This window comes from Hypomesus transpacificus, chromosome 2 (assembly GCF_021917145.1).
Source record: "Hypomesus transpacificus isolate Combined female chromosome 2, fHypTra1, whole genome shotgun sequence".
Taxonomy (NCBI): Eukaryota; Metazoa; Chordata; class Actinopteri; order Osmeriformes; family Osmeridae; genus Hypomesus; species Hypomesus transpacificus.
Window position 1 is genome coordinate 4111308 of NC_061061.1, and position 22791 is coordinate 4134098.

The following is a 22791-nucleotide window of genomic DNA, read 5'->3' on the forward strand; positions in this document are numbered from 1 at the left end:
TTTGAGGTCAATGTCATATTTTCCCATGCATGCATGTTTGATTCAGAAGAGCAGTTCAAACGTTCTCTGAATAGGAGCCACAAGTTGACGAAATAAGGCAAGCGTTTTGAAGGTGTTTTCCCAAGGTTCTTAGAAGGAAGCCCTTTTAAAGAGAATCTAAACCTTTTGTTCCCTCAGTAACACAAACACTTCGGCCCCGGAATTACACAAGACCTTAAAATTGCATTTTCTAAAACAATGTTGCAACACCCAGAGTATAAGAGAGTCTCCAGTTCACCTAATGCTGTCGATCAAACGTCACACAGTGAGCAAAAATGGACATTTGGGATTTTGCCTTGTGGTACAGATTAGAAGGACAGACAAGAAGTGACAGATCAGAGTCTCTTGTTGAGCCTATCCCAAAGACAAAGGCTACAGTCTGGGATTTGAACTCGGGGCTCTCTGCTTCTCCTCGTTCAGGTACACGTGCGACACACATTAGGCACAGTCAAGGCAAAGCTGTCTCTACAGAGCTGACGAGGGTCAGTGTCTCGCTGGTGTGTGAATGGGGGTCGCTGAGATCTCTGAGACCTCAATATGGCTATTCTACCCTCTGGCATCCCAGAGGACAAAGTGCATAGACAGCTCCGTGGTTTCGCTTGGTCTGAAAAACACAGTGATCAATGGGAACCTACGAGTTCCAACATTCTCAGCTGTAGGGATCCAAACAGAAGAAAGGATGCAGCTTCACTGCTGGAAGAGTTTAGTCAAAGCATGCCGGGGTTAAGAGAGAGAAGGAGATGGAGAGAGAGAGAGAGAGAGAGAGAGAGAGAGAGGGAGAGAGAGAGAGACAGAGAGGGAGAGAGAGAGAGAGAGAGAGAGAGAGAGAGAGAGAGAGAGAGAGAGACAGAGAGAGAGAGGGAGAGAGAAACAGAGAGGGAGAGAGAGAGAGAGAGAGAGAGAGAGAGAGAGAGAGAGAGAGAGAGAGAGGGAGAGAGGGAGGGAGAGAGGGAGAGAGAGAGGGAGAGAGAGACAGAGAGGGAGAGAGAGAGAGAGGGAGAAACAGAGAGGGAGAGAGAGAGAGAGAGAGAGAGAGAGAGGGAGAGAGAAACAGAGAGGGAGAGAGAGAGAGAGAGAGAGAGAGAGAGAGAGGGAGAGAGAAACAGAGAGGGAGAGAGAGAGACAGAGAGGGAGAGAGAGAGAGAGAGGGAGAGAGAGAGGGAGTGATGCATCGCAACCTGTTTGAAGGAAAGCTATGTGGACCGACAGGTCAGAGGTCAAATAGGGGGGTCAGTATTTTCCTCTCTGGTCAGCTGGCTCTGCCTTTGTGCGGAAAACAAGAACTGACTGAAGCTTCAGCGGACCCTGTGCAGATCCATGCAACGCAGACACTTTGAAACAACGTGTTAGGGGTCTGTTTGTTCAATGGTTAAGTCAATAGTAAGACAATGTACAGTATGAAACAATTAATATACTCTTGCATATGGTAACACATAACATTGAGAGTAATTCAGGCACTATGTGACATTTGGAAAGCGTACAGTAGGCTTGAGCTGCACATATTTTAGAAATAGTACAGTGCTAAATGCCAATTGTGGAATAAAAAAAACAACAATTCAAATCTCCTCATTCAATCCTTCTCCATTACACAGACTAACTATGCTATCGGTCAAATCTCGGACCTGATATTCCAGCTCATTTCTCTCCATGTCTGTCTGCTGCCTGATCTGAACTCCACCAATGAGGCAGAACAGGCAGGACGAGGACAGAACACAGACACATTGGAATGTTATGGTCGTTTGGAATCTGCCACTAAATCCTGAGAACTGGATCCTAAAAGCAGCAACACAGAGAGAACAGAGGGAGAGAGAACACAGGCAGGAAGAAGAGAGAGAGAAAGAAAGAAAGAAAGAGAGAGAAAGAGAGTGAGATTGAGAGAGAGGCCTCCTTCAGATAAAGCTTCTATTGGTCCTGAAGAGCAGAAGAGTTTGGTCTAACCCTTTCAGCTGCCTAGGTGATATCACAGTGCAGAGCAATATGGCTGTAACAGCAAAGCACATCCCAACAGTATACAGCCACACTGGCTTTGCTATGCAGTGCTGGTTCTGTTTGGGACATGAACAATACTGAGATGTCGTATTGCTTCCATTTGATCATATGGTATATTTTTTTTAGCATCATAATTTTTGTTCATTGAAAAGACTCTCAGAATACCAATGACAGTTAACAGTCAAGAACCTACCTAGAAAAAAGAGCTTAGTTCAATATAAAAACGCCAGCCTCGTTTTCCTGTCATTAAAAACATATCATGGCAACAGTTCAACTCGGTTACAAAACCACCAGCCCGGAGGCAGAAACCTTCATATCCTGTGTGACACCTTCAAACAGTCAGAAGACCGTCACACACGTTGGGATCAGCGCGTCTGACACATACTGGGTGTCGGATAGCCATGCTTCAGCCACACAGAGGAGTACGTGGCGGAGGGGTGGGGCGGGGTCACGGAAGGTCAGCGTTCTGATGCTCGAGCTCTCGCCGTGGTTTCACCAGCTCGGACGCCTTATCGTTTAGTACCGGAGGTATTACGCGACAACAACAACAGCAGGGTCACGCGGGTTAACGCTGCGCAATCAGCCGAACTCCCTTTTTAGCTAAATACGAATGACAACCAACGCAGTATACAAAGTAGACAGGACAACTCGGAAGACAAAAAAAACAAAACGAACGAACAAACAGACAAAAAACGGACATTAATGAGTTAATAAGGTCTATAAAAATACATAGCTACTGTATAAAGAGCAGCCTCGCAGGCTTCCGAGGTTTTCCCTTGATGGGTCCTGAAGGAGGAGGCAGCGCATGGCCGAACGACAGCCTCGAGGGGGAGATGGGGGGGGGGGGGGGGGGGGGCGAGTCTCTCTGGTCCCTCGTCTCTAGTGGATGGGGTTGATGTCTGTGCGGTGGTTGGGCTGGCCGTGCACACCGCCGCCCCCTACTGCTGTGGTGGAGGTGGTGATGGTGTTGTGCTGGATGACCTGTTGCTGGGAGCACGCAGGGGCTCCAGGGCTGCTCGCCGGACTGCTCTCTGGACCTGAGGACACAAGCACACCGATCACTGAGGAGGGGACCACCTGGGCGTGTGTGTGTGTGTGTGAAAAGTATGTGTGTGAGATAGGATGGATGAGAGAGAAAGAGAGAGAGAGGATGTTTGTGTACTCAAAGTTGGTCATGGTGATTTCAAACTATGGTAGATGAAAGACAACCATCTCAAACACTGACATCTTTCTGATCAAAAACATTATCATTATCCTAATCTAAAAAAACACTCTCCAAATTAGTCACAGTCAAAAGACATTTTTATTATTAGCAAAAATAATTTGTTACATTTGTATTTGTACAGTATAATACAATGGATTTAGTCTCACATACAACGTCAACTTCGATGTAAAAAACCATCAACGACTGATATAAAACTGCAAAAGTGAATCAGTCACCCCTTGAAAAAACAACAAACTTTGATGGATTTTCATCATGCTAGCAGTGACAAGCACACAGACAAGGACCACCAGAGTCTGAGTCCCTCCCAGACCGGTGGCAGCTCTGCCCTGTCTCTCCCCTATAAAGGAGCCTTTCTCTCAGGGGGAAGTGAGCCGGATTTTCCTCGTCTCAAGCCGCACAGGGAGGGGCCTTGTCCTAATTACATGGAAATGTCACCCATATCCATATCTGAGGGGTGGGGCTCTGAAGTAATCGGCGGAACAGTCCAATAGCCAGCGGGAGCCTGGGACCAACACGGGGAGTTTGGACGGGCGCCGTTGGGTGACGTCTTCCGCCCACGGAAGCCGAGCATCACCCCCTGAGGTCCGCTCCGCTCCCCTCTGGCGAACCCAAAGCAAAATCACAGGGCCTTGTGTGGGGACCCAGAGGGCCAGCTCCCAGTCCCACCTTCCCCCACGGCTGCAGAGCAGCGAGGGTCCAGCCTGGCCACGCAGTCTCAGTGGGTCCCTCCATATGTCAGGAGGACGTGCCTGCGGAGAGCGAGAGAGCCAGACCCCGGGGGACGGGGCAGGGCGGCCAAGGCTGGCCTGCCTCACAACTGCCTCCCTCGGCCAGCCTGACTCTGGCCGTCTCCTTTTGACAGGAGGAATGATTGAAGCACCCATGCAGGGTTGTCTGCATGGTGGTGACACAGCAAGGCACACCGATGAGAGAGTGTGTTCGGCCTGGCTGAGTGTGCGTGTGTGTTGAGGCAGCGGGCTACTCACTGAGGTAACCTTGGGAATCTTTCTGCATAGTGGTGATGGGACAGTCCTTGTGTGTGAGGAGTAGCTGCTTCAGCTGAGTCACCTCTGTCTTCAGCATGGTCACCTCGTTCTGAAACACACACACACACGCACGTCACAACTGGGTCACGAGGAACTCATGAGCAAGACTGAGCAGGACTGCCATCGGCACACGTGAATGACGCGGATTTACCGAGTCGATTTGATTGGGAAATTTTGGTTGATGTTTTTCTTGTCAACCTCATGATCATTTGTCTGACTTCTGACAACCTTTAAGTAAATTACAAATGCCATACGCCTCATACCAGAGATTGAGATAAGATCTTTCTCAGACGTGATTTGAAAAAAAAAACGATTTCAAAAAGTGAAACAGTATTTTATATGTATAACAGGCAGGGTTCAAAGCTTTTAGATTTCTGATTTCAGCATCGCTACAGAGGGTGAGGTGTCTCTGAACCAAGACAAGCCCATTCACATGACTGGGACAGTGCCAGAGAGCATTCATTTATTCTCTATCAAAGACAAAAAGAACAACAAACAAATCAGGAACATTTGTGAAAACCTCTGTGGGGTCCAGATGAACGGATACAAAAAAGGAACACGCTGGTTTGGAAGGTGTTTTCCAAGGTAGGGGTGTCAGAACCCCCGGAACATTCTCTCCACTTCTTCCGACGCTGATAACATCTGAAGAGCTACAAAACACAGCGGCTCTCTACCTGGAGCTGCATGTTGGTCTGGGTGAGCTCCTCAGCTTTCTTCTCCAGGGATATCACCCACACTTTCCTCTTCTGTCGGCACCGCGTGGCCGCCGCCCGGTTCCTCTCCAGAAACTTCCGTCGCCGCTCATCGGGATCCTCGTCCACCACCCGTCTGCGGCGCCCGCCGCTCGGGGGTGGAGACTGCAGGGTTTGCGTGGGCTGCATCTGCTGTGCCGCCGGGGACATCTGTAACCCAGGGAGACAGAGGTCACAGGGGTCACACACACACGTCTCGGATTGGGCTCTGTTGTACATTCCAGAAAATGCTTGAAATGGAATTTCAAGCAATGGAATGGGATTCTATGATAATCAAATCAAATTGAATTTGAATTGCCCCTTTATATAATTAAATGTCACAGATGGCTTCACATTTGCCCATAGAACTGCACCTAAACCAACCCAAAAACCTCATTCTTGGATAAGGTGTCACATTTCCCTAGTATCTGATATAAGTGTATACAACATGTCACAGTAAACATACCATTTGAACCATTTGGTCTAGGAACATTTGGCAATCAAACTAAATTCATCTGGATGTTCATTCCATTGAGTATCCCTAACATGGTCGGGTCTGCCTTATTCATGCCACCGTCTACAGGCCTGCAGCTCGACAGGCTCTCAGTCTGACAGGCCTGGGGAGCAGCCAGTCACCTGTCCACCGAGCCCCGAGCCCCCCACTGAACAAGCATCCATACAGTCCAGTCCCTCCAGCAGGCAGCCCCTCCGTGTGTCTGGACTTCCCTAAAAACAACACCTGCCCCAGCCCCGCGCCCCGCGCCGCGCTGGCCTGTCTGTGGGCGTCAGGAGCCAGAGAGAGAGAGGGCTGATTCACGGGCCTGCCCACCTTGTTAAAGAGGTGTCAGGGCACTTTTCCACCGCCCACTTCCACTCAGACTAACGCTCCGAGACGCCCAGTCAAAAGGCCCGTTTCTGGAGCCCCACGCCCGCTGACTGATCCTGACGTTGACTTGGCAAGGTCAAGTGTTTTCAGGCTTCAGATCGTTACCAATTTATTTTATTTTTTTACGAGGACCTGGAAAACCCAAGCCGCTTTGATGGCTGCTGTGTATACACTGGGTGTTATTCCAACGCTTTAATGGTTCATTTGGAACGCACATCTAGATCCTTAGTAGCTGTCAAGTCCTCAAATACAAACGGGGGATATTAGAATTGACGGACCTCAAATTGACCGTCATCGGGATGTCTGATAATTTAACGCAGCATCTATCATCAGTAGACGTTGACTCGTATCACATTTTCAGGACTCAGTACGTACTGCAGCACAACCTGAAAAGACTCATTGAATACAGTGTGAGGCTGCAGTATAAAACTAAGGCTGACCACTCACCAGAACCATGGCTGTTAAACCCACCCTGCCCTGAGACACCTGGACCGCGTTGTGACCGCTTAACGGCAGCCAGGCCGAGTCGGGAGGAGTCAGGGCGTGGGTCGCAGTTTCCAAATGAGAGCCCTGCAAACCTTTTACAGCCGGCAGTTTACGACCTCTCTGTGACCTTTGCGTCCATGGCGGGCCCCTGACTCTGTCCCGTGGCTGACCAGCCTCACAGGAAAAACTGACCCTAGAGCCCGCTGCCAGGAAACCAGTTGGCAGTCCGGCCGTGGCAAAGGAAAGTGTGTTTGACCAGGGTTTTACAGTGAATCTGGAATGTACGGTCATTTCCACCGCTGCCCAATTGATTCTAGACCACTAATGACTGTCTGTTTGATGGTCTATGTAAGAGGCCTCTGAACCAGGGTCTGCCCTGGGTCTCGGGTAGAGTCGAGTAGGTGATTTGGGCTAAACAAGTGGTTTTAGTGGCTACCGATTTGTAAGCTGCGAAACGTGGGGTGGTTTTGGGTAGGGAAGAGAGCAGCTCCTGTCACCTACTTGTGGGATGTGATCCTCTTTCCTGATTGGCTCACCTGTGATCCTCCGGAGTGCATCCCATGGTGGGGGGAGGTCTGGTGCGGGTGGCCGGGGTGGAGGTGAGGCTGGTGGGAGTTGTGGTGGGGGTTGTGTCCCTGGGGGTGGTGATGGTGCCCTCCTTGGCCGTGCCCCTGGGGGTGGCTGTGGTGGTGGTGGGCGTGGTGCTGGTAGCCGTGGGGGGGGCCCTGCATGTGCTGGTGAGGGTGGGAGTGCATGTGGTGGTGGCCCCCTTGCTCCTGCCGCGATGACATCATGTCCATCATGTGACCCATGGTGTTCATGTTGCCGTTGGCGATGGTTCCCGGGTGGTGCGCGAGTGCAGCTTTCAGCCTCTGTGGAGAGAAATGGGGATCGTTGACCATCGGTCACATTCAGCGTCATTTACTACTGAAGGAATACGTTGGTCTGTTTCTCATATAGATCATAGTGTCATTGGCAGCAGGTAGAGTGGGCCCGATGCCTCAATAAATCTACCCAAATGTCAAAATAACAATGAACAGAGAATTCGGATTGACCTGACTTCCTTTCTCCTTCCCTGCTCCCTTCTCTAATCACTCACTCAGTCAGTCCTTCCCTCTCTCACTGCTGCAGCCCCAGAATCAGCCTCAGACTCTGTTCCAGCCTCTGCCTCCAAGTCAGCCTCTGTCCCAGCTTCCGCCTCTAACTCAGCCTCTGTCCCGGACTCTGCCTCTAACTCAGCCTCTGTCCCAGCCTCTGCCTTTAACAGCCTCCGTCCCAGCCTTGGCCTCTACCTCAGCCTTTGCCCCGGCCTCTGCCTCCCCAGCCTCAAGTTGGCTCTCCTCTGTTTACTCTGAGGTTTGTTGCTTTAACCGTGTGGTCACTGAGGACTTTGTGAGGAGTCGTCTCTGGCAGGGAGACCGTGGAGGGCAGCGTTTCTCAAGGTGCTGGCTTGTTCCCACTGGGTTTACCAGGCCCACCACTCCTCAACTGTCTGTTAGTCTGGGCATCACTTGAAGACAGACCCCGGGACTGAAAAAAAGCCATTACCCAAACACAGCGATGCCAAAATATGTCTGCAGGCCCGATCTGTTGAAAAGCGACTGAGACATAATAAAAAAAAAAGCTATGTCTGCACCCATTCATTTTTCTGTTCCGATTTCATTCTGGAATAACATTTGGAGAGAGTGTTGAGTCTGCAACAGCTACTATGATTGATGCTGTTTGGTGCTGCTTCTTTCTCAAAAGGTGTGCAGTTCTATGTCAATTTCCAAGTCAACGAGCCTCTCCTCAGTGGACTCATGTTCTGAGGTGTTCATTATAGCCATAAAAACACACTTACTAATCCCATCAGTCTATTCAGTTCAAAGGTTTAGTTGTCTGCTGCTCAACCATGTATTCCATTCTACTTTGTTTTCCATTCTCTTCTCGTTTTCCTTTCCGTTTCCAGCTCGCTCCCTTTCCCTCTCGCGTTCTCTGTCTTTACCTCCCTCCCTCCCTCTCTCTCTCCAACCCCCCCCCCCTGCCCCCCCTCCTTCCTCCTCCCAGCTGCTGTCAGTCAGTCCAGGCGGTGTCCAGGGCTCCATATCTTTAACAACCTTCACATTTATGATTCCCACAGGGAACGGCAGACAGCTGGCCTGGATCACCGCTCTGAACCAGAGCAAAACATCAGCCGCCCCTCCCCACCGCCCCACCCCCCTCTCCCTCCCTCCCTCCTCCTCTTCCCACCCCGCCCATCCCTCTCTGTCCTCTCCCACACCTCCCTCGAGAGACCCCCCCCCCCCACACCACCTCACCATACCTCCCTCTCTACTTCAGTGGAAACCTGTCCAGGATAAAGGATGAGGCATCAAGACCGAAAAAAACCCACAAACACATTCAACACTATTTAGGCCATACATCTGTCAAGGCTTGACGCAGAGCAGAGGGAATGAGGGACAAGAATTTGCCGTTCATTCTGGCCCAGCGATACAGCGAGTCTGACATGAAACCAGCAAAGTGAAACCATCACCCTGTCGAGCCTGTTTTTGCCAGATTGCAGTTTCTGCCTCTCAGACCAAAATAGCACTGTATTCCCCAGGTAGAAAAAATGTCCTACCTATTTATGAACTTCTACCCAACGACTGACTTCTGCAACTTTTCCTCATTCAAAACCACCACCACTTTAAATCCACCATACTTTCATACCCTCCCCACCCACTCTGCTTCACAGTAGAAACACACACTCGTACTCCGACCACCAACTCTTCACAGTGCCTCCATCAAGCTTCACAGCACAGTAATCATTCTGTCATACTCAGACCACAGTCCCAGTAGCCTGACCCCGTGTGACCACAGAGGTCGGGTTGGAGACCAGACAGATAGCTCCCTGACCCCCAGGACGGGGGGTCGGGGGGGTCAGGCCTGCATCTTCCCTCCTTCCCTTCCCCCGTCTCTCTCAATACGCAGATTTCTTTCTGGAATCGCCCTACATACAGACATCACGGCGCAACAACGAAGCAACACAACGCGTCTCTTCGGAATTATTCCCACACTTACTGTACTGCGAGACAGACAGGAGCCGGTGTCAGAGCTCAGCCATGTTTCCCCGCGCTGACAGGAACATCTTTCATGTGTGTGTGAGGGTGTCATCTGAGGCTGGGCGGGCCATACACACCACCCCCCCCCCCCCCCACCCCCCAGAGCCTCCCATCTGTCAATCAACACCCAGCTGTGGGCCCTCCCCTGTCAGTGACAGCCAACCAGGCTCTGCAGCCGTGGGGCTCTCTCTGGGCACTCTGGGTCATCTACAGACCAGTTCCCACCAGCCACGACAGAGCAGCGGACAGGAGAAGGGACCTGTGCACTTTGTAGAGCTCTATCTTGGAAGTCGCTTTGGATAAAAGTGTCTGCTAAATGAATATATGTCAATGTTAATGTAAGGGAGAAGAGGAGAGCGGTCCAGAGTAGAGCAGAGAAAAACGGAGCACAGCACAGCAAAGCAGCTCTGAGCAGTGCAGAACAGTGCAGAGCAGAGAAGACCACGGCAGAGGACAGGAGAGCAGTCCCGAGCGGAGCACGGCAGAGCAGAGCAGGCCAGAACAAGAGCCGTTTGGAGCAGAGCAGTACACAGCAGAGCAAGGCAGGGCTGGGCCCAGTGGAATGTGCCAGGCCGTCCACCATCCATGTCTGCTCTGCAGCCCAGCCAATGTGTTCAGAGAGCGGGCGAGACGTCTGGGGGGCGGGGGGCTGCCTGGCTCCATGCCAGCCGGGCGTCAGGGGAGTGGGGGGTGGAGTGAGAGCAGAGGCAGGGGGAGCGAGGCTAGTACGGGGGAGTAGATGGCTCCCAGTCTCTCTTCCACACAGCCAGCCAGGCCAGAGGGAGCTCGTTTATCACCCTGGCTCTGAGGAGTCCAGCTGGCCAGGCAGGGCTCTCTGTTTCTTAATGAAATTAGACTGCATCAGAGGAGGAGGACTGTCACAGCCCTGCAGCGGGTCAGAGGGCCGTGGGCCCCTACCCTCCTCCAGGCTCCACGACGGAGACAGTGAGCTCCGACAGAAGGTTCAAGTGTGTCTCTGACAGTATAACAAACTGTAGCTTTCAACTCGGCACGCACAAAAGATATTTATTGGCTGCTTAACACGAAATCCAACACGTTGCTCCATAACATATGGTATGGATGGAATCACGTCCGAAAAAAAAAACTGATAAGCCTTATCATGCCACGAACTGAGTAGCAGACATGTTGGAAGACCACAGCGGGAAGACCAGCCAGGGAACAACAAACATGAGGATCAACCACAAACGAAACTGTCTCGATGCAATGTTTCAATCCAGCATCAAAGCATACTGTCCAACAGCACACTGTACAGCCACAGAACTATTCAAAGAGAAACCATTAGCCAACACCGTCCAGCCAGATAGGGGCGGCGAGAAGGAAAAAAGGAGAAATCAAAGAGAGAGAGCTTCTCACCGTATCGGTTTCCTCCTCGGGGTGACTGTTCAGGAGAGGTTCCTGCTCGGTCTCTACCTAGAGCCGGCTCAGCACCCCTCCTGCAGGACTTATGGCCCCCGCCTCAGGGACCACAGTGACGCAGACGGAGAGGGCCAACAGGACCATGATAAGCAGGCTGCGTTGTTCAAACACCTTCATCAGGATCTCTAATGTCTCTCTAACTCATGGTTGTGTTTCCGCCCAGACTCTGCTCATCACTGAGGCTTTAGCACCACCCTGCACATTAACCTCTAATGACACACTCGGTCGCACACACGCGTGCGTACACTCGAACACAAACACAGACACACACACACACACAAGCACACGCAGACTCACCACGCACACAGACACCGTACACACCACATTCACACACACCCTCACACACACACACACAAATACACCACAGACACAAACACACCACACACCTGCATGCGCACACACACACACACAAATACACCACAGACACAAACACACCACATACACCACACACACACACACACAAACAAACAGCTCCAGGGCTACATTGCTGCCACAGTAAACAGTCATTATGTCGGCACAGGTGTTAGCTGGTGGTGGCCCATCACAGCTCTCCCTGCTCTCTGCTCTCCCATGATAGGATGGTCCACTGTGACCTATGACCTGGAAAGGCATGCCCCGTCTGCCCTCTACACCTACTGTCTCCACGGAGACCGTTATCACGGAGCAGAATCTTTTTTTCTTTACGGCTCTGGATGTGGCTGCCTTAGAGGGTGGATAATGAATATGTCCTGCAATGCAATAAAGGGCATATGAGGGACGTTTTTTTATCCAAGGTTTTTGACAAATCAACCAGGTTAATCTCTTTATTGGAACAAAGCTTTTAGGGGGGAAAAGCATCCATCACCAACGTGTCTTCCTCACCCCAGCCATACGCAGTCCCAGACAAGACAAGTGCTAACAATACATATCGATCCCCATAGATAATAAACGCCTTCGCAAACGCCAGCCCTGATTCAGTCTGCTTTCGCCTCAGAAGAGAGGGGGATCCATCGGACCCCTGACCCCTGGCCCCTCCCTCTCCCCGCGCCGCCCATCCAGGCCCATTCAGAGCCGCCAGGTTGATCAGCCATTAAGGATATTTATGAATGTGGGTTTCCTCTCTGACGCCGGGTCCCTTTGAGTGATGTTCCTGTGAGTGCCCCAGGCTTATCCTGACAACACGCTCGGGTTTCTCCTGGACAGATGACTTCATATCTATTAACGGCGCTGGGAGAATGAGAGGGCGAGGGAGCAGGTACAAAAGGAGGAGGCCACGCCCGCCTCCGGACGGGTAAATCAAGCCCGATGAGGTCAGGGTGAGCACTTTTATTCCCCTTAAAAGTGGAACAGCGGGCGATCAGGGGGCCGGAAGCATCTTTGGCGCCTCCGAGCGAGGGAAAGAGGCTCAGCCAGGTCTGGGAAGTCAGCGGCAAAGTGCTACAATATGACCGTCGTTTCTTTAATGGAGAGACACCTTTTCCTTTATGGATGCGGGGGGGGGAGAAACGAGCGGCCATGTTTCAGCGCTAAGCGCGGGGGCGCGCTGCGCGCTCCGTTTGCCGCGTACGGTGCCTTGCGTGCACGCGGTGTTTTCTAATTGCGTCGTAAATCAACGCTGTAACTTTCCTGGCAATGGTTTTTGTGGGGGCCCAGCCCCCTACACCCCTCCACCACCCCCCTACCCACACCCAACGTTTACCCCCGGCTCCTAAACCCGGCATGGGTTCACCATCTGCGGGAGAGGGGCGGGGAGTTGCACTGGGCTGTGCCAAACGCTAAGAGTCCTCTAATCCCCCCCCCCCCTCTGTGTCCTCCACCGGCACTACCCACCAATGCCTGCCCGATGTACCATCTCCACACACCCCCCCCCCCCGACTCCCCCCAACCCCCCCCACCCCCCCATTAGATCAGTTTATTAGATTTCCCTCTCTCCCTGAGAGGCAGAACCACCCCCCCCCCTTTCCAATCCCCCCCCGTTACTCCGCCCCTGCCTCCCTCGCTCTCCTCCATCTCTCCCTCTCCCCCGCCTCCGCCCCCCCCCCCACCCCCTGCCCTTAGCCAAGAGCTGGGGACTGTTAAACTGATTTCCTCGGGGACCACGGAGCCAGACGGCCTGATGGGAGTGCAGAGCTGTAACGTCTCTGTCGTGGAGACTCTCCCTGCTCCGCGGCTCTCGTTCTGGGGTCCGGGGGGCCGGCCCTGAGCCTCCCTGTGGCTCTTAACAGACGTCAAAAAAGGGCGGGCCGGTTCTGCCGGGTCCTGACGCCCTGCTGGTGCTGCTCGGAGACGAGGCGGCGTGGGCGCAGAGAGACACGCCCACACGGGGGAGCGCTCCAAACGTGCGCTCATGCCCTTGGCCGAGGCCCTCCTCCCTGTCAGGCTAATGGATGGGGCCTCTGGATATCCGCACACGGTTTCCCCTTGTAAAGCCTGGCTCTGGAGCAACATGCATGGTTATCGCCACAGCACCCTCGCTATCAGCATGACTGAGGAGGGAGAGAGAGAGAGGGAGAGATAAGGAGAGAGTGTGGGAGAGAGGGAGAGAGAGTAATAGAAAGAGAGAGGGAGATAAATATCTAACCCTGAGTCAGAAAAAAAGACAGGGAGAAAGATAGAAGGAAAGAAAGAAATGGTTTCCCATGTTAGCCAAGCAGGAAAATCCTAGCAGAGTGTATCAGAAGTTACCCCCCCAACCCACAAACGAGCTGATAGTCATGCATCCAACCCAGAGGTCCACAGACCGCAGGATGGATCTCCTGGATGGAGTTCCACTGAAGGTTCACTTTCATCTGACTTTGATAGATGGCTGGAACAACAGAAAGGTCAACAGAGTCTGTGTTTTTCCTGTGGGTAAAATTGCAACCAGTAATGATGACAGGAAGGATAACAGGAAACTTTCTCAATATGTTTGTCTTGCCAAATCTATTAATGTGTCGTGTTTTGTCGACATATTTCGTTTCAAATTGGAACTAGTAGATGGTAACTAACGAGAGGAGTTCAGACAAACATGGAACGATACCACTGCATTGACCAGAAGCTATGATGTTATAATCCTGAGAAATCCACACTCAGTCTGGTGGTTAGTATGTGTTTACGGAGATAATCAAAAGAGTGTCATCCTCAGTGTATCAACCAGTCATCCAATAACCAAGTTCCAGCTATAGTATTTGACACCCACCCACACACACACACACACCCACCCACCCACCCACCGCTTGCAGTCGGTGGCCCAGTCCATCAGGGGGGGGGGGGGGCTCTGTGGGGGCTGGCGGGGGCTGCCCAGTCCAGTCTGGCTCCTCTGGTGAGGCGAGGCTGGTTTACCCAAGCTTGGCCCTGCCAGAGCACTGGCCCCATTCACAGGCCCTGAACCGTGCCCAAATGGCCTTCACACACACGCCTCCCACCAGCCCAGCTAAAACAACACGCAGTCACCCAAAGACAAACAGCCGGGACCCGCTGCTCCAAGCCCGCCCGCCCGCCACCCTCACTGCCCTCTCCTGTCCATATCCCCACCCTCTCTCTCTCACACACACACACGCACACACACACAGGTCCCACCCATCTTTGAGACAAATCAACTTGTAAAACATGGGACGGTTTAAATTCAATCGACTCACATCCGTCTCATCATGTTCCGATACATCTCACGTCATGGCCCGTCCCTACACCGCCTCCTGTTCTTTACAAAGACGTCCTCTTTGGACACATCCGGCCCAATGTTCACACCCTTCAGACAAGGATCTCTGAAAATCCCCACACTGTGGATGGAACAGAACGCTGCGAAGATACCGCCTCACAGCTACCGTGCACCAAAAGCTCTGAGTCAAGAGTTTAGGTGAAGCACCCGGCGGCACAGGAGGTGGAGATGAGTCACAGTGGTGCTGTTGTCATGGCTTCAGACTGACAGACAGACAGACAGACAGAGCTTCTGTCTAAGCCCCCGCCTTTGGCACCACTGTTATGGTGCCCGGGGAGAGCCCCCCCCCCCTCGCCCAAACCCACCACAGATAAGCTAGCAGAGACACCCCGAGAGCTCGTTCACCCCTCACTATACTCTGCTATCCTCTAGACTCTACTTCCTGGACTGTACCATACTATAAAATCCACACACCTTCCAGCCTTGGGGGGATAATGTAAACCACCTGGAAGAGCTGCTTTTGGCAAGACACAGAGACATGGACCCTCCCCTTGGCGAAATGATCCGTATTTCTGCATCCTTTTGTCCCCAGTTTAACCCTCTCCTGCTCTCACTGACACACACATGCATCCTCGGCGTGCACACATGCACACACACACATGCACACACACACACGGGCACACACACGGGCACACGCCCGACACGCATGCGTTCGCGGTGCGCTTTGACCCCGCGCGCCGGAGCTCCGCGGAGCAGCGTTGCAGCCTGCGGATTCAGCTGTGCTCTTAGTTCACCGTCTCCCCGCTATGACATCATCCTCTGACAATGCCACCATTCATGCAGATGTTGCATTGAAAACCTGGAGCTATGGCCCTATTGTGAGCTGCTCCTCCTAGCAATGCCATGTTGAGCCAGAGGTGCTCATGTGGTTGAGGGGAAGAAGATAAATGTAACACGTCACAGGGTTAACTGTTTTAATGGAGTGCTTGCTTACTGTATAAATGACTTCACACTAAGCAGTGGTAGTTGACATCTGCTCTGGTTGCCTTTTAACTGTTAGCGTCGGTTTAGGAGTTGGCATGTCTTACGAACATGATTAAGATAACATGACATCGATATTTCAAAGTCGAGTTTCAGGGAAACGTATTTTCTTTTAATGCTGGATCCATTCCATCCAAACTTTGAAATGGAAAAGGATAACATCGTAACACTAAAACTCATGCTGACAAAAAAAAGGAAAAAAAAAAAGACAGAACTCAAGCTGCATTCTTTGATTTCGATGGCGGGTCTCCTCGTATTATGAAATGTTTCTTTAAGAGGCGCTCCGGTTCCCCCCCACCCCAACTCCAGTAAAAAGGAGTACATTTAGAGCATGCCAAGAATTATGTCACCATCCCATGCTGCGCCAGCTCCACAGCCAGCAGAGCAGCGGTCTAGGAACATATAGCATTGTTTACCTCATGAAAAACTCAGCACCTAGCCTGATGCTTAGTGACACATTTATTGTCCTTAGTAACAATGTAAACAAAAGATAATTACGGAGATAATAAATAGCACATTTTCATACAACGGCTCACCAAACTGGTCCCTTTATGACTTTGCAGTCGAAGCCAGGGAAACAGGACATAAAAAAGCAAGATAAGAGCATTACAAAATCGGGAGATTCGTCTCTGTGGCAGCCAACACCACTTTGAAATGTAACCTGCTCACATTTCTGACTTATGTCTCGTAGTTGGCACAACAAGACACTTTTTTTGATAACTTGATAAGAGTTTTATTTGGGCTTCCCTTCCTGCAGCAAGGCGAAGTGAAAGTCTGCAAATACAAAATAAAAATAAAACCCAAATAACGTGTATGTGTGTGTCTTTATATTTGCGTGTGTGTGTGCGTGTCTATGTGTACGTGTTTGTCTGAGCATGTGTGTGTGCGTACGTGTGTGTGTGTCCGTATGTCTCTATCTGTGTGTTGGTGCGTATGCTTGGCTGAGTGAATGTGTGTGTGCTTGCGCGTGTGTGTGTGTGTACAAGCATGTGGCACCATGCTAGGACGATGACGCAGGCTTGGAGCTGGCTGGGGTCTGAGGAGCGCTGGCTCGCAGTGATGATGTCATGCTGTGTGGGACTTGGCCTCCTCGCCGCTGCGTTTCCTCTGCGGTGCAAGAGTCAACGATCCCGTCATCCCTAACGCACAACACACGGCGCTCTGTTCCCAAGACACGGCGCAGCGCGACCACACCCCTCGCCATGTCGCGCGAGGCACCCTGACCCTAACGCATAACAAACCACCTCAACCAGAACTTCTCAAAACCCTCCGACGGCAAACACCAGAAAGACACGAGCCGTTCGTGCCAGTTATGACGCCATCGCTGGGCTACGCAAACCCACAACGGCACTAAACGAGTGAAGGGGGATAAAAGAGAGAGAGAGAGAGTTAGAGGAGATAAGGGGGCCGGGAGAGCACAAACACAGGGCCCGGTGAGAGATGCTGTGATATGAGTCCCCAAGGGGCCCCCAGCGGCCCCCAGCTCATTAACTATTTACACCAGAGACAGGCTTCCCAGCAGCTCAGGCCCACCGCAAAATCAATTAGCCTTCATTAGCCCCGGGGCCGAGTCCTTCAGCACCCTCCCTCTGTGTAGGAGAGGGTTAAGTCTGCTGAGGGAGGGGGGCCTCCAGTTACCACAGCATAAACACACACACACACACAGACACATGCACACAGGCACAGGAAATCAGGCCCTGAAGAAACACACACACAGGCTCTCTCTCTCTCTCTCTCTCTCTCTCTCTCTCTCTCTCTCTCTCTCTCTCTCTCTCTCTGTCTGTCGTCTGTCACTCTCTCTCTCACTCTGTCCCTCCCCCTCTCACTCTGTCACTCTCTCTCACTCTGTCACTCAGTGTGCGGTATTGCTGTCGTTATCAACATCATTTGGAACTGAAAACTCTCTCAGCCCTCACTGTCTCAGCTCTTTCTCTCTATCTCTATCCATTCCCCCCATGTCTGTCAAAGTCCCCCCCCCCCCCCCCCCCCCCCAGTAATGTAAACGTTGAAAAAAAAGAGAGGCCGTTCGGATCCATGCCTTGCTGGGTGTGGGGTTACGGTGGGGAGATTTCCCATTGGCGGAAAGTCAACATGGTCTGGCTAATGCGATTAGTGCCGGATCGAGCGCGTCGCAGGGGACACATGGGCCTGATCAGGGTCCGGTCACCCGATAGCGCGGCCGTATTTATCGACCCGACCCGGGCGCGGATATTACAGACATTAGAGACCCCCGTCCGCGCTTATGAAAACCCCGCTAGAGATCGCTGCCCGATAACACAATTAGACTCTCACTTTCTGTTCCCCAATCTCGGAATTCCATCGGAGCGTTCAGGTTATCGAGGAGCGGGATCTTAATTGATTTGCATTCGCGCGGCGCTTTACGAACGCTGCACTGAGCAGCCATGTCTGGTCACTGGTTCTACTGCCCTTCACAGACTGCATATGTTTACTGGAGCCCTAACAGTGCATTTACAATTCAATTATCCTGATAGGAGGAGGGAAAAAAAAGAGCAAGATGTGTCTGGATGACAGCCAGCTGAGAGATAAGCCCTGTACACTAATATTGTGTTACTGAGGCGTGTTGCCATAGGAACCGCAGAAGAGATCCAAAAGACTACAAAGACGATCAATCTTGAGAGAGTGAGAGGAAGAGGGGGAGACTTAAGAGCCCCGAGAAGGCAGCCGCTCTCCTCTATCAGCGCAATCACTCTCATAATGACCTCTGCTATCTCCCTCCCTCCCCCTCTCCTCTCGCTCTCTTCCCCCCTTCCCCCGTCTCTCTCCCTCTCTCTCTCTTCTCTGCAACGGCCCAAGCAAGCGGCAGGCACCGCAGCAAACATTTTAGCAGCAGAACCGTATTTTGGTCTTTGTCATTCTCGAACACAAAGTTGTGACAGTTGAAATCTGCACAGCCGTGTCGGCTCAAAGAGCACGCATGACAAAGAAAGATCATGTGTCATGTAAACAAGCATCAGAACCTGACTATCATATCATCAGGATGTTATCTCTTAGCCTATCTGTTGGTAGCAGGATTACAACCAATCAAGTTGTGGGGATGTCTCTCAACACCCTGTCTCTCTCTCCCTCTCTCTCTCTCTCTCTCTCTGTCTCTCTCTCGGGCTTGTCTGTCAGCACTCTCTCCTCTTTTCTTTTCTCTTCTCTCAGCCCTCCCTCCTTCTCCCTGCCAGCTTTAACTACCAACTTTGTGAAGGATGAGGTCATTTGATTCCCCCCCCCCCCCCCCCCGCTGTGTTAAACTAGTGCTAACAAGTTGCAGGACCTACAGACCATGTTCTGTACATTAAGATACACATCAGGCAGTCGGTGGGCAGCCCAGCCACATAAAGGGCTCTTTCTTCCAGCCAGAGTCTGCAGCAATGCTCTGGCAGGTTGAGGCCCAGCTTTGATTCCACACCAAATGATGAAATCCTCACAGACTTAAGAGCACAGCTTTGCTGGCACAGGCCAGTGGAAAAGAAAGCTGGAACATATTGAGTGTGTGTGTGTGTGGAGGGGGAGGTGTGTGTGTGCATGTGTGCACAACTGTAAAGGTTGGCAGGCCTGTCAGCGTGTGTGTGTGTGAGTGTGTGTGTGTGAGGACTCACCAGTTTGGCCTCTGAGTGCATGGAGGGCACGTGCGTGGAGGAGCAGGATGTGCTGTGGGCTGGACCCTGCATACTCATCATGCTGGAGCCCATGGACATGTGCCTCTCCATCTGAGGAGCACAGCAACACACCGTCACACACACCACTGCTACAGCACACACACACACACGCGCGCACACAAGTACGCGCGCACACACTCGAAATGCACGCACGTGCATGCACACACCCATGCACAAAAACACATACACAGTCATGAATGCACACACACTCATGAATGCACACCACACACCCACCCAAACACAGGCAGGTATGCACACACACACACACACACACACACACAGACCCCCCCCCTATACACATGCTGACAAGAACACAGCCTTAACTGGGGTTGAAGACCATGCATACACTTTATTACCATTCCAATCTGCTATGAACCACGAGAGTGATCTGTTCGACTAAATGCAACTCAATTCAACTAGGATACTGATTTGACACAGGAACCTACCCATTGCACAGCTCTGCATAGCATCCTAACAGCTAGCTTCCCCGAAAACAGGAAGCTGAGGGCTTGAGCACAGGAAGCTATGTAAACCAAGGGTGTGAGTTTCTCATAATAAATGTGGACGCATACAGCCTTCTTCTTTAAGCCCAGCGGGTGAGAATGTGACTGGGAGTGGGCGCGTGAGAAACCACAATGATCTTGATCTGTCTGTGGTTGGTTCTGCATTCTGAGGCACTGGCCAGACTTGGAGTTGGGCCATACTGGACATGTCCGGGTAAAGGTGTCAACTGAGTTGTGTGTGTGTATGTGTGTGTGTGTGGGGGGAGGGGGAGGGGGGTGCAGGTTGAGTCAGGTGCTGGGGTCTTCCAGCTTTCTCTAGTGTGTGTGTGTGTGTGTGTGTGTGTGTGTGTGTGTGTGAATTTTTTTTTTTTTGTACTGCATGGATTTGGTGTGTGTGTGTGTGTGAGTATGAGTTGGCCTCCTAGCTCTCTCCAGGCCCCAGTCTGTTGGTCTCCATGGGGACCAGGCCCCCCTCCTCTTCCCTCCACAAGGCCCCTGTCTACTGCGAGCCAGGCCAGGAAGGCTACACACCGCCTTAATTGCACTAAGTGTGTTTTGTGTCAAAATATCACCCAAACCTGCACCCCTTTCCTGACCCGTCAATCTTCTCCCAAATCGCTTAGCTCTTAATTTAATAAACATGGGACTTTTTTTCCTTAGCATAAACATGGCTTGTCTTGTGTTACAATGAGAACATATGTTGTATCATTAGAATTCTGATAGGGGGAACTTTCTCATGCTTGTTATTATTCCCTGCCTCCCGCTACAATTCCTTCTAAATCATATTGGCTTTGTGACAATAAAGTCTTCACTGAGGAGTCTTACATTAAGTCAAGACAATAAAGATGAGACAATGATTATACATGCACCGAAGAACAAGGTGTGCTTGTGTTTCGGTGTGTGAATGTGTAGGTGTGCTTGCATGCACACTTAAAGCTTCAAACTTAAATGCCGTAAAGCAAATTCCATGATTTGCTTCTCAGTACATTACATGTACACGTGTGAAAGGAGTTCCTGAAAGCATGTGCAAAGCGCGAAAACTTTGTCGCACTGAAATGTGGAGTTAGACCGTTGAACAGTTTCTTTCCCGTTTTCAGCTCAGGTTTTGTATAGGCGGGGCAAAAACCCAACCCATCAACGTCACAGCCACCTATCTACGTCGGATCACAGACGGTTGCATTCTGTTACTCTGTTACTCTGGTTGCATGCTGGTACGATGCAAAGACAACTAATTAACACATAAAACACTAAGAGAATGCAGGTAGGTCTGTTCTGATATCTGCAATTGATTTAGCTAGTGTTGTTGTTGTTGCTAAATTCAATACATTTGAGGGGGCGGAGCATCAGTTCCTTCAGGCGACACGCCCCCCCCAGTCTCAAGCAGAGAAGACTGCTGATTTTCTCACGATTTCAAAGCCTAATTTAACATACTAAAATAAAATTTGGATGGGTGGTTAACAACATATTCTTCTGTGGTGTGATGAACTTGAAACTCATTTTCAATTCCCCTTTACAGCATCTTTAAGGGCGGGTGCATGTGTGTGATTGAATGTTATGTTTTTGTGTGCAAGCCTGTGTGTGTTTGAATGAGCTTGTCTGGTTGTGTATGTGTGCATGTCTGAGAGTATGCATGTCTGTGTGTGCGTGCGTGTCTGTGTGTGGATGTGTGTTTGTGTGTGTGCATGCCTGTGTGCATGCCTGTGTACGTGTGTGTATAGATCTGTGTGTGTCTATGTGTGCCTGTGTGGGTGTGAGTGAGTGTATGCATATCTGTGTTCGTGTGTGTGTGTGTGTGTGTGCGTGCCTGAGTGTGTCTTTGTGTACTCACGGGCATCAGTACAGCTGAGGAGCCGGGCATGGTGGGGTCTGGCAGGGTGCCAGGCATAGACGCTGGCAGTGGCTGTCTCTGTCTGTTCCGTAGGTGCAGTAGTGAGGACAGCGAGCCAGGGACAGGCCTGGACACACAGACACACAGAGTACTCTGGTTGGTTTCATGTCACAGACACATTTGTGAGAGGCAGCTATTTTGACACTGCAATGACTCAGAACGAAAATCTGACATAAATCTAGGGGAATCTGTGTGTCTGTCTGTGTCTCGATAATCTCAAGAACCGTCCGCTGTAAGAAGTTAACATTTGCCAGCTGTATCACAGCTCACTATTTCTCACATTGCCATGAAATGAGAGCAACGTGGGGGGCAAAGAGTCAAGGATCAGTTCCTGTCATGGGAGGCCAGCATGAGAGGCTTAAAGTGTGGGTTAGCTTTATATCCATCATCCCATAGCACTAGCTATCTAGCTATATAGTCTGGCTTTCAGCAGCTAACATTAGCTAGCTAGCTACCCACATGACTTGTACAACATGGTTGTACAACCAGTTAACTGAAGTAGTGTCTAATTGATAAGCTTATGCAGCTAATTTATTATTAGTAATATAAAATTTGATTCGAAATTGAAAATGTACAAGAGAAAGCACATTATGTCTGACTAGAAGAACTAGCAACTAGTCATAGTCTGAAATGTATGTAACAGCCACTGCACCAGTACGCAGTCATAACTAGAGCCCGACCGATATTATCGGCCGATATTAGGCATCTATTGGTATCTGCATTTATAATGGTCATTAAATTCATACAAAAGTAAAAATATATATATATAATTATTGAGTTTTTGTTTGTTCAAAGGACTTAAAGTTCAGTTTGTATTTTTATAAATGTTATTTATCAGAACTTTAATATATTTTGATGTTCCTCTGTTCTGTTGTGACAATAAAAAAAAACAAGTTTATTTTTAAACTGCATTATCATATTATTTTTGTGAGGAAATAATAACAAGAGACAGATGGCTGAGCGGTTAGGGAATCGGGCTATTAATCAGAAGGTTGCAGGTTCGATTCTTGACCGTGACAAATGACGTTGTGTACTCGGGCAAGGCACTTCACCCTACTTGCCTCGGGGAATATCCCTGTACTTACTGTAAGTCGCTCTGGATAACAACGTCTGCTAACAGTGACTAAATGTAAACTACAAATAACTAATGTTAAGGAAA

General features: G+C 50.7%; 1 protein-coding gene across 1 annotated transcript in view; it reads right to left on the reverse strand.

Moving 5' to 3' along the window:
* Positions 1-1136: 1136 nt before the first annotated feature.
* creb5b (cAMP responsive element binding protein 5b) overlaps positions 1137-22791 on the reverse strand; it is a 45122-nt gene continuing 23467 nt past the window's right edge. Inside the window, exons 6-11 of the mRNA XM_047035455.1 lie at positions 21573-21699; positions 19182-19292; positions 6939-7274; positions 4974-5201; positions 4240-4348; positions 1137-3065 (exon numbers count right to left, since the gene is read on the reverse strand). Coding sequence (XP_046891411.1) covers positions 2908-3065; positions 4240-4348; positions 4974-5201; positions 6939-7274; positions 19182-19292; positions 21573-21699 — 1069 coding nt within the window. The 3' untranslated portion in view covers positions 1137-2907. The remainder of the gene's footprint in view (positions 3066-4239; positions 4349-4973; positions 5202-6938; positions 7275-19181; positions 19293-21572; positions 21700-22791) is intronic.